Source organism: Gymnoscopelus braueri (genome assembly GCF_963280865.1).
Source record: "Gymnoscopelus braueri genome assembly, chromosome: 7".
Lineage (NCBI taxonomy): Eukaryota > Metazoa > Chordata > Actinopteri > Myctophiformes > Myctophidae > Gymnoscopelus > Gymnoscopelus braueri.
In genome coordinates, this window is record NC_137608.1 from 48,527,419 (window position 1) to 48,540,362 (window position 12,944).

At 43.0% G+C, this 12,944-nt stretch overlaps 1 protein-coding gene across 1 annotated transcript in view; it reads right to left on the minus strand.

Moving 5' to 3' along the window:
• The window catches only part of LOC308087947 (protein unc-13 homolog B-like), a gene marked incomplete at its 5' end in the record, with an annotated part of 68,206 nt that overhangs the window by 39,144 nt on the left and 16,118 nt on the right, over positions 1–12,944 (minus strand). The window contains 6 exons of the mRNA XM_080432202.1: positions 706–791; positions 3,497–3,750; positions 6,776–6,916; positions 7,954–8,043; positions 10,460–10,528; positions 12,771–12,921. Of these exons, the coding sequence (XP_080288328.1) occupies positions 706–791; positions 3,497–3,750; positions 6,776–6,916; positions 7,954–8,043; positions 10,460–10,528; positions 12,771–12,921 (791 nt within the window). The remainder of the gene's footprint in view (positions 1–705; positions 792–3,496; positions 3,751–6,775; positions 6,917–7,953; positions 8,044–10,459; positions 10,529–12,770; positions 12,922–12,944) is intronic.

The following is a 12,944-nucleotide window of genomic DNA, read 5'->3' on the forward strand; positions in this document are numbered from 1 at the left end:
AACTTTCAAAAAATAGCAGATGTACAAGCTTGTGACGCGCTGCGAGCTTGTAGATCTGCTATTTTTGAATAGCCAGATAAAGGGGTTAAACGGATTGTGATGCTACATTAACTATTTTATCTGGGGACTCCATGGAACCCCCCCAAGGACCCCTGGGGGTCCCCGGACCCCACTTTGAGAACACAAAAGCGTCAAAGCATTTTGAATTTGCATCCTGAAAAGTGACAGTTTTGAACATAATGAGGTTTCCCCCCGACAGAAGACGATTTATTTGTACAGGATTTGGTAAGCAGGTTGGATTTGAGGGAGAATAGGTAGCTGTTGATGGGGCGGCAGCAAAGGTTTAACATTTTGAGGAATTAAGGGACACAAGGGAATTTGCTCTCATATACTATCTACTGTAAGCTCACTATATCAACAGGGACTGTGTTAGTTACCGTTGTTCCAGTGATAGCAATCAATCTTTTCCAACACTGTTCAACAGAATGGACAAAGGACAATGACATGAATAATGGTTGATCTCTCTCGCGTGCATACACACACACGCGCACACACACACACACACACACACACACACACACACACACACACACACACACACACACACACACACACACACACACACACACACACACACACACACACACACACACACACACACACACACACACACACACACACACACACACACACACACACTCTTACCTTCCAGGGCATATTTCATGTCTTGAGCGAAGAGTGTCCACATGACCTCAGCGCTGACCTTGCCCACGCTGAGTTCTTGTGGGAACCTGATAGAGACACAGGTGTTAAGGCGAGGTCACACAGAGAATACCAACCACAAATATACCGAATAGCCTCAATAATACTTACACTGTGTGACGCAGTAACATCAAACTGTCTCTCTCTTTCACTCTCCATTAGGCATGTAACGATTCACTCAACTCACGATACGATTCCCGATATTAGGTTCACGATTAGATTTTTAACGATTTTTTAAACTAACATTATTTTCCAGAAAAATTACCGAAAAAATATATTTTTTAAAATTAATTCTCTTAAACAAATCCAGTATTTTCTTCTCTTTTATTATTCTAGTATTTTACAATACTGTGTTTTCTCTTATCCTCTCTTCAATACAGTAGCACATTACTGAAAACTCTCTATCAATTCTCTTACAAAGATCCTGTATTTTCTTTTGCACATGTCTTTTCACATGTCAGTGACATCACTGACGAATCCTTGGTATCTTTATAGCCAGCTACGAAAATAATGGCGTAGGCCTACCGTACGTCCGTGCTACTTCCGGGTTGCATAACAGGGACATCACCGTCGAATCCTCGGTATCTTGAGCCTAGCCTTTTAACGTGGTGTTTACCAGCAGCGTCACTACACACGTATTTACATTTCTTCACGCTCGCGCCAATGAAACACGGGATTATTATTTCATGTCAACATTCAAGTACAAACTATCAGAAGATGTAACCAGGGTAACGTAATGTGTCACTCTGCAAGTTTAATTTAAGTTTTCCACCTGTCCAAATGTTTCTTCTGGCTGTTTTTCACACCGCGATTCATTTTTTATTAATCGATTGAAATCGTCACCCGATTGAATCGATTTAAATCGATTTACGATGAATCATTACATGCCTACTCTCTATTAATGTTGTCTATTGTTCCTTTAATGTATGTATTCATGTACAAATGTATGGTGAGTAAAATTCAAGGTGCAGTAAGTGATATTGTGTGTTAAAATAAATGTTAAATAGCTCTATATTCTGATCATTGATACTGTATAGAGTGTTAGAGGGTCTTGCCATCTCTCTTTAATAACATAAAATGCATTTATCAGGTCAGGATACCAATTTGATCCAATCAGGAGAGAGACAGAACTCATACTGGACACGGGATGAACAAGTGAAAGTGGAAGTGATGACACAAAGAAACGAGCAGTGCAAAATTGGAACTGGAACACTATAAAACTGAACCTAATAAAACGGGTAGGCTACCATTAGTGGTGGGAAAAAAGGTTCATTTCAGTGAACGAACGATTTCGTTCACGTTCAAGGCAATGATTCGTTCAAATGATTCGTTCACGTTCTCGTTCAGTAGCGCTATTTTCTAGTGTTCAAAATTTACTTGAGTAAAAGTACAAAAGTATTGGCATCAAAATATACTTAAAGAACCAAAAGTAAAAGTACTAACGTATTTGAAAATAGCCGATCTACAAGCTCACAACGCGTCGCGATGTGACGCGTTGTGAGCTTGTAGATCTGCTATTTTCAAATAGCCTAGGTATAAAATAGGGCTAAAGTGGTTAATGTGTGTTTTTATAATGTGTGTAAAACACCATCGCGGGAGCGTTTTTTTTCACGTTGCGCGTGAACGTAACCGTTTCAGAAAGTGAACGAGCTCGTTCGCGTTCATGGCAAAATAACTAGTTCTTTTGAACGAATCGATCATGAACGACACATCACTAGCTACCATCTCTTTGGACTGGAGGAAATTGGCAAACGACCTGAAAATGCATTAAAGAGCCGGACAGACCTCTGTTACAGAACAAACACTCTATAGAGCACTGAAGTCTGACGTCACTGACAATAGAGGGCGCTGTTCCACTGGTTCGTGGCTTTATTTTTTGTGTTGAAATCCCCATTTGGGAATAATTAGATCACGTCATATAAGAACTGTGTTCCAAAAATAAACACACCACCCTGGCGTTTCTGTCAGGGGGGTGGCTCTGCATCGTTTATGATATTCATACATATTTGATACAGCCTGTTTCTGGCAACAATGGAATTAATTCTGCCGTAAAAGTCTTAAGAACTACTACTTCCGGGTCTGATATCACTGTCCCTACAGCAGCCGTGTTCATGGGAAATGTAGTCTTTGGGTTGTTTGACTCGTTTCTAGTGTTTATATTGTGTTACTCTTTACGTAAATGTGTACATTTACACCTTCAGTCGATGCTTCATATCCATATGAGTGAAATCGCCGGGGTGGTGTGTTTATTTTTGGAACACAGTTCTTATATGAGGCGATCTAAGATTCCCCAATGAGGATATCAACACAAAAAGTAAAGCCACGAACCAGCAGAACAGCGCCCTCTACTGGCATTGACGTCAGGACCTATGTTGCTATCAGTGGTGGTCAAACTTTTTCATGTCAAGGACCTCCAAATTGATGTATTTGGCCGCCGACCTCCCCATCTCAAAATATTTAGTTTGAGGGACCCCCATAAGCAAAGATTTGAGTTACAAATGTTTGCTTTAAAAAATATATATGTATTCAAATATTTTTTCACAAAACAGCAGATCTACAAGCTCATAGAGCGGCACTCGGTGCCGGGCGCACTATGATCTTGTAGATCTGCTATTTTTGAATAGTCAAAAGTATAAAATAATGGTTACAGCTCAAATCTAAAATGACACAGATGCGTTCCCGGATCGAGTGGGTTAAATGAACACTGAAGCTTCATAAGAAAAGCAGCACTAACTGGTTGATGATGGGTGTGTAGGAGTTCTTATCCTCTTCTATGATGGACACGATGAGGAGGATGAGCTTTGGCCAGAACTCCAGGTTCTGGATACTGGGTCCCTGCTCCTCCGGCTGGCTCTCCTTCTTCTCCTCCTCCTCCTCTTCCTCCTCCTCTTCCGCCGACTCCTCATCTTCATCCTCACCACCACTCTCCTCTCCCTCCGCCTTCTCCTTCTTCTTCTTCTTCTCCTTTTTCTCCTTCTTTGGCTCGACCTGTGAATGGAAAAAAAAGGTTAGAAACACTTAGAACTGAAGGTTAAACTCATGATACTATGCACCGTGCACCGTACCGTGCCGTACATGCACGTGCGTGTGAAAAAATACTAACGACCAAAACACCACTGGGCGCATACCAGATATAGGCTACAATGCAGCCTGACAGTGTGTCGCGGGTTCGAATCCCGGTCCCGGTGACCTTTGCTGCGTGTCACTCCCCATCTCTCTCTCCCCGTTTTCTGTCTGTCGCCACTAAATACTATCAATAAAAGCATAATAAAGCCCCCAAAAATATCCTTAAAAAAGTTTCAAATATAAAAAAAAATGTTGCATAGTGGTTCTCAAACTTTTTCATGTCAAGGACCCGCAGAATTATGTGTTTGGCCACGGATCCCCTTCTAAAAAAAATCGTTCCAGGGACCCCCAGAAGCAAAGATTTTAGTTACAAATGTTCGCTTTATAAAATATTATATTCAAAGGTTTGCACAAATGTTCACGTTTTTTCAAAAAATAGCAGATCTACAAGCTCATAGTGCGGCACTCGGTGCCGCGCTATGAGCTTGTATATCTGCTATTTTTGAATAGCCAAAGTATAAAAGGTTAAAATTATTGTGATGCTATATTAACTAATTTTGCTGGGGACCCCCTGGTACCCCCCCCCCCCCCCCCCCAAGGACCCCTGCTGGGGGGTCCCCAGACCCCACTTTGAGAACCAATGGCATAGCCTACTCTGATTGGCTGGTAAGACGAGGTAACGTCTGCTACCGTGGAAAAGCGCGAGACTACCTTCACTTCCTTGTTTACGTTTTCTAGCGAGTCGAAGACAGTATGAATGACTCATCATAGTGCGACGGGTTGTTTGACACTTGTGGCTCCGAGCATACATTAACCTTTGTATACTGTCTCCCTCTCAGCTCCCTACCCTTTGTCACTCTTACAATGACTTACCTCTCAGCTCTCCTACTGTCTGTCTCTCTTACACTGTCTCTCTCTCTCTCTCAGCTTCCACTGTCTCCCTCTCGTAGTGGTTTAAAACGAGAAAATGACATGTATATATTTAATTGTTTCGAGCTTAAAAATTCAATACGGCTGCGTTTCAGTGACTGTGGCTGGAGTGGTGGTCTGTCATGGCCTGAGTATAAAGGAACGCATTGCTATTGTCAGGTCATCAGTTACATTAAAATAATAAAAGGGGCAATATTGGTTTTCTCAGTGCCACCTAGAGGGTACTCTCGCACGCCAATATAAATTACAATCAGATGATAGCGCGGTACAGTGGCTGAGTGGGACTGCGTGATGACTTTTAGTTACACCGCGGTACCGGGGCGCACATTCAAAATGACCGCATCTGTACGTGACTCCATTACACTGATTGGATGTCTGGTAATGTACATTTGCTGGAGGATACTGCCAAATGTGGATTTGTTGTGGCGAGTTCAAATCTAATCTGTGAGAAAGGAAATGTGGGTCTGCACCGTCTCCCTCTAAGCTGTCCTACCGTCTGTCTCTCTTACACAGTCTCTTTCTCAGCTTTCCTATCGTCTGTTTCTCTTACACTGTCTCCCTATCAGCTTTCCTATCGTCTGTTTCTCTTACACTGTCTCCCTATCAGCTTTCCTATCGTCTGTTTCTCTTACACAGTCTCCCTCTCAGCTTTCCTATCGTCTGTCTCTCCTACACTGTCTCCCTCTCAGCTTTCCTACCGTCTGTTTCTCTTACACAGTCTCCCTATCAGCTTTCCTATCGTCTGTTTCTCTTACACTGTCTCCCTATCAGCTTTCCTATCGTCTGTTTCTCTTACACTGTCTCCCTATCAGCTTTCCTATCGTCTGTTTCTCTTACACTGTCTCCCTATCAGCTTTCCTATCGTCTGTTTCTCTTACACAGTCTCCCTCTCAGCTTTCCTATCGTCTGTCTCTCCTACACTGTCTCCCTCTCAGCTTTCCTATCGTCTGTCTCTCCTACACTGTCTCCCTCTCAGCTTTCCTACCGTCTGTTTCTCTTACACAGTCTCCCTCTCAGCTTTCCTACCGTCTGTTTCTCTTACGCAGTCTCCCTCTCAGCTTTCCTACCGTCTGTTTCTCTTACACAGTCTCTTTCTCAGCTTTCCTACCGTCTGTTTCTCTTACACAGTCTCTTTCTCAGCTTTCCTATCGTCTGTCTCTCTTGCACGTCTGTCTCTCCTCTACGCTTTCCTACCATCTGTCTCCCTTACAGTCTCTTTCTCAGCTTTCCTACCGTCTGTCTCTCCTCCACTGTCTCCTTCTCACCTTATACTCTCTATTCTCTATCTCCTCCTTGGCCCCTATATCCTTACAAAAATAATATTAAATCCTGTTTTTTTGGAGATGACCACAATATTGCCTGATTTAGACTTGGTTGCGCAACCGGCGTCACGCTTCAACAATAGCAGATATACAAGCTCATAACACATCGCATCACGGCACGTTGCGAGCGTGTAGATCGGCTATTGTTGGGCGTTCGACACAGGTGTGCAACTAAATATGGTCTCTATCGTGTGGAAACTTCATAATGTCCAAAACTCCCATTTCCTTTTCAGGATTCAAATAAAAAAATATCTAAAAGCAGCAGATCTACAAGCTCGAAACGCGTCGCGAAGGATCTTCTACTTTTGATGCTTTCGCGTGACGCTGTAGTACAATGATAGTAGGGCGTTCATTTAGGAAAGAATAAAACACAAAAAAGTTACATTATGGAGATAAGAGGTTTCTGCCCAGCAGTGTTGCCAGATTCTGTGAGAGAAACAAGCAACCAGGTCTAGGAAAACCAGCCCAAAAGAAGCGACTATGGGCCACATGAGCACTTTAACATATGCATCAGCTATTTGAAAATAGCAGATCTACAAGCTCACAACGCGTCGCGATGCGACGCGTTGTGAGCTCGTAGATCGGCTATTTTCAAATACAATCGTGCAGGGAAATTATAATAAGCAGATCTGGCAACCCTGGACAGCGGTGATATGAATCAGCCCTTTATGTGAGCATGCGTTGCAGTGACTGACCGCTGGAACGGCAGGCTGGAACTGGCGGTTGTAGAGCTCCAGGCAGTTGTTGAAGATGTACTCGTAGGTGGAGTTGAGGCAGGCTTTGACACAGTCCCTCACTACGTGGGCGGCCCTGGGGGGGCTCTGGAGCTCCAACACCTGAACACCACGCCGTGGCAGAGAGAGAGACGGGGAGAGAGAGAGGGTCAGGTATACAGAGACAGACACGTGTTGGTATATAAACTGTAGCAACGATTTACAGTTTAGACATCTAGTAGATGCTCTTACAAAGTGTGAAAGCAGTGAGAAGACAAAACACACAGACACAAAGACAGACAGATATGTTTAGATAAGAAAAAGAGGGTGCTAGACCCCGAAAGCCAGTATACATAGCTGTATGCTCTGATGAAGGCTCTTAGTCTAAACGCATAAGCGTTTGTTTATTGGTGTGCGTCAACACAAAAGTGGAAATACGAGTACCGTAAATTTCGGACTATAAGCCGCGACTTTTTTCCCATTTTTCAACCCTGCGGCTTATATAACGGTGCGGCTTATCTATGGATTTGTACAGCTAACGGCCACTAGGGGACCTCCTAAATCTATGGATTTTACACCCGCGGCTTATAGTCCAGTGCGGCTTATATATGTACAAATCATTCAATTTAGCTGCTGCGGCTTATATTCAGGTGCAGCTTATAGTGCGAAAATTACGGTACTTTGTCCTTGGTCTGAAATTTGGGATGTGCTACCTTTTGGGGGATTTTTTTCAATTCCTATTTTTGAGACAAATGTGTCTGTATGCAAATTCCCAACCCCCCACACACACCGCACGCACGCACGCACGCACGCGCACACACACACACACACACACACACACACACACACACACACACACACACACACACACACACACACACACACACACACACACACACACACACACACACACACACACACACACACACACACACACACACACACACAAACTGACAGGGCAGCAGCAGTGACTAATCGGTCACAGCGTGAACTGGTTTAGTCTACTCTAGATTCTAGAACAAGAGAATTTTCTTGCATGGTGAGATGGGGTGAGCATCCATAGGCCTGTCTCCGACTACAAACACACATGGTTCTGCTCACTACACACACATCTTACAGTGTGTGAAGAAGACCCACGTGTGACCGTGTGTGTTTCGTACCTTCATCCTGAAGAAGGTGATGCTGGTGAGCAGGTCCACTGTGGACTTGAGGTCCGAGAGGCGAGGCGTGCTGCTGGCTGGGAAGTTGTTCTGAGGAAACAAACACCATGAGGTCAACAACGATACTTCTTATTTGTATTCTGTGCATTATTATTCACATACAGCAGGTATTTTTACTTATCGTCTCTGTCGGGAGGAAACCTCATATGTCCAAAACTGTTACTTTTCAGGATTCAAATTTCTAAGTAGCAAAAGCAGCAGATCCACAAGCTCGAAACGCGTCGCTTCGCGCCGCGTTTCGAGACGCGTTTCGAGCCGCGTTTCGAGCCGCGTTTCGAGCTTGAGGATCTGCTGCTTTTGACGACGCTGTCGTATGATCGAGTAGGGCGTTAACTCTCTCAGTGCCAAGCCCCGAGTTATCCCGAGTTTTTTTCTGAATGCCCTCAGTGCCAGAACGAAAAATCCAGTTTAGAGAACGTATTTTTTTATTTCATTGGCACTGAGAGAGTTGATTTACGAAAAAACACAAAAAGGTTAAAATATGGAGATAAGAGGCTTCTGCCCGACAGCAACGTTATAAGGATGAGAAATCTGACGATTTCAAAGGAGCTGCCATTGGCACTTCAGTGGGAAGTCCAGCCCTTCCTGGGAAATGCCCAGAGGTTAAATCAGGTACAACAATGGGGGGAAATCGTGATTTTAGATGGAAGGATCAGGTAAGTGTGAAGTGGTCGGCTGTCTTATAAGTCATTTCAATAGTCATATTGCTTGCAAGTGTCATCACTCACTTTCGTGCAGTGTCAGTCATGGCGTTGCGACGTAGCTTGAACCAATCGAATTAACTAATGAATAACTAATCTCTCAAGACAGATTCTGCCAACAGCAGAATCAGTCAGCAGCACCACTGCCTTAGACATGTAATGTTGTTGTTAGTAGGAATAAATACAGAGGCACCCGGTAGGAAGTGGACTAAGAAAGGGGAGGAGCCAACTTTGTTGGAGGTGGTGCCCCCAGAGGCAAAAACCAAGGGGGAATAATATATATATATTTCTTCTTCTTCTTTTTTACCGAAAGGGTTCCCAGATTGATGAACGAGGAGAGGAATGTCGGTGCTTTGAAGCTACAACGTTGCACGCACACACAAACACGAACGAGCACACGCACGCGAGCACACACACACACACACACACACACACACACACAGTCTCCTCCAGAAATTTCCCCCATATACATGCATGCACAAACCCAGTATGCGTAGATAGGTCTACTCTGCGTTAAGTATGAGACCTATTCCCTTCCTTCAGTAACAATCACTATGATGGTCTCACTATACCGTTTGAACAACCCTGAAATGCAAATATGCAGTAATGAGGGTCTCACTGTACTGTTTGGTGAGGGTCGTTTGAACTATACCGAAATAGGCTATGAATACAAAATAACGAGGGTCTCACTCACTATACCGTGAACAATCCTCAAATATAAATACTGTATGAAAGTAACGAAGGTCTCACTGTACTGTGAATAATCCTCAGATATAAATATGAAGTGCGTCAGTAACAAAGTGAGGGTGCAGCCAGAGAAGCTACTGTGTTGTCCGTCCTTTATGCCACCAGGGTTAATTTTGTCGACTGTAACTATGTCTAAAATGTTCGTCGACTACCTTTTTTTCACTGACGAAAACTAAACAAAAATAAAAACAAAGCTATGGTGACTAAAACTATGACTAAATTATATTGACAATTTTGTTAACGAATAAAAAGTGGAAACGAAAATGTTAGGGAGGGACTAGTGGAGAAGAGATTAGAACTAAGACAAGTCATTTTATGCTTGGTTGCGCATTCTCAGAAAATAGCAGATCTACAAGCTCACAACACGTCACAGTGTGGCGCGTCTACAACATTTCAGATGACTACAAGTAAGACGCGCGAACGCTGGAAGCGAACGCAGCTCGAAAATATTGTGTATTTACGGACTTGTAATCCGTGTTATTTCACCGTGATGGGGAGAGAACATTGACATTGTGTGTGTGTGTGTGTGTGTGTGTGTGTGTGTGTGTGTGTGTGTGTGTGTGTGTGTGTGTGTGTGTGTGTGTGTGTGTGTGTGTGTGTGTGTTTTGCAGGCTGTTCCAGGAAGGGGTGCAAGGGGATCTCTACCAATGAAAAAAAATAAAAGTTTGGGGGTGGAACACGTCCGTGAACACTCACTCAAACAGAGACGTCGAACGGATATTTGGATGCCATCGCTGCGCTGTTGCTCGCAGTGCGTGAGGACAGTCTGGCTTAAACACATCTTTTAATGACTTTTTTCTCACTCTATACACATCACTATCTGTCAGGATATGTAAGGCTGCAGAATGGATTCACCACTTAAACCATATACTTACCGTAGTCCCCCAAGGCTCTATATCTAGGGACACACTTTATCTCTGCGGTGGAAAACGTTCATCCAATATTCGTCTCAGAATAGAGACGCTATGTGGTTAACATGGTTAAGTATGACGACTTACTCTGTACGTGGAGAGGTCAATACGTAGCGAGTTGTGAAGTTGATCCAACAGCTTCACAAAACGTTCCCTCTGTGTTAGAAACGGAGAGAGAGAGAGAGAGAGAGAGAGAGAGAGAGAGAGAGAGAGAGAGAGAGAGAGAGAGAGAGAGAGAGAGAGAGATTATAGTTCTTTTTCATATTATTCACTCAATGTCTCGCTTCTGGGAGAGCGCCCCCTGGCGTGATCACACAGACACACACACACGCGCGCACATACACATGAATGTCCTTGTATAACATGGAGGACAAGGTCATTGAGGGCGTATTAAAGTGTCCGGTGCAGTGTTGAGTTATGGGCAGCAGGAGTCTGAACAGATCAATATTACACCCCTCATCTGACTATTAAATCACTCACCGGCTTCAATGAAAGAGGGAGGACACATAGTGTATTTACTAGTCTTCCGTTCTGCACACACACACACACACACACACACACACACACACACACACACACACACACACACACACACACACACAGTTTACAATGTATGCACTTGTCCAGAGTGACTTACAGAGACTTACAGCGTTCAGAGTGAACCCTAGTCAACAAACGACAGGGTGAATGGCAGTGGTGGAAAAAGTACTCAAATTCTTTACTTAAGTAAAAGTACCAATACTGCAAAATAAAAATACTCTGTTACAAGTAAAAGTCCAGAATTAAAAATTTACTTGAGTAAAAGTACAAAAGTATTGGCATCAAAATGTACTTAAAGTACCAAAAGTAAAAGTACTAAAATGTTTGAAAATAGCAGATCTACAAGCTCACAACGCGTCGCTTCGCGACGCGTTGTGAGCTTGTAGATCGGCTATTTTCAAATAGCCTATGTATAAAATAGGGCTAAAGTGGTTAATGTATGTTTCATAATATCATAATTTATATCTGAAAAGTAACTAGTAACTAATGTTCTCAAATAATTGTAGTGGAGTTAAAGTACAATATTTGCCTCTGAGATGTAGTGGAGTAGAAGTAAAAGTATTGGAAATTGGAAATACTCAAGTAAAGTACAAATACCTCAAAATTGTACTTAACTACAGTACTTAAGTAAATGTACTTAGTTACTTTCCACCACTGGTGAATGGTCACATAAGTGAGTGCAAAGAAAAACTATCTAGTGCAACAACGTAACTAGGATACCAAGTAAATGTCAAACCCAGCACCCGTCTAAACAGCTTGCTCACTAAATATCACATAGCATCCCAATCATCGTCATAGCATTAACATCATTGGCTACTCAAAAAAGTTCCTGTTGAGCCTGAACTTTGAGATGTGCTGATATTTCGGCCTGAGGGTGGGGCTAGTGCAGTGGTTCTCGATTTTTTTCGTGCCTAAGGACCCCCAAAATGATATGTATGTGGCCACGGACCCCCAGCTGAAAATATGCTGTGCCAGGGACCCCCAGAAGCAAAGATTTGTGTTAGAAAATATTCGCCTTTAAAAAAGAAAAAGACTGAAAGATTTGCACACATTTTCAATATTTTTCAAAAATAGCAGATCTACAAGCTCATAGCTATATGAGCTTGCACATCTGCTATTTTTGAATACCCCCAAAAAGGATAAAGGGGTTAAAATGATTGTGACGCTTAATTAACTCATTTTGCTGGGGACCCCTTGGTATCCCCCACCAAGGACCCCTGGGGGTCCCCGGACCCCACTTTGAGAACCAATGCGCTAGAGCATGGTTCCCCAATAGGAACCCTGCATGATAGTTTGTGATTATGAAGCAAAAAAAAAAAAAAACAGAAATTAAATTTGTATTCATGTTTCAATGTTCAATGGCAACAAAAACACAATTAAATTAATTAATTTAATAGCAATTATTTGTGTGACTTAACCCATTAAGACCTGGGACGCATCTGTGTAACGTTTTCATTTGAGCTAAAAAAGCATTATTTTACACTTTGGCTATTCAAAAATAGCAGATCTACAAGCTCATAGCGCGGCACCGAGTGCCGCGCTATGAGCTTGTAGATCTGCTATTTTTGAAAAATCGTGAAAATGTGTGCAAATCTTTCAATATATATTGTTTAAAGCGAACTTTTTAAACTCTATATTTTGCTTTTGGGGGTCCCTAGAACAAAACATTTTGACATCGGGGTCGGCGGCCAAATACATTTAGGGGGTCCTTGACATGAAAAGGTTTGAGCACCACTGACATAGAAACATACGTTTTTCACAATACTGTTGGGATTTAGAAGACATTTGTAGAATCGGCTTCAGGTCTTAATGGGTTAAACGTGTAACCGTGACAGCCCTATGCGGTGCGTGTGTGTACCTTGAAGTTGGACGCGGTGAAGCGGTCCTGGGCAGACACGTTGGAGAAGGCGGTGGGGTGGGCGTAGTAGGCATTGATGTTGGCCAGCAGGGTGCTCATGACCGCTGGAACGCCTGACAACATGTACTTAGACGACAGACAGGAGAAATGACTGGAGAGAGAGAGAGAGAGAGA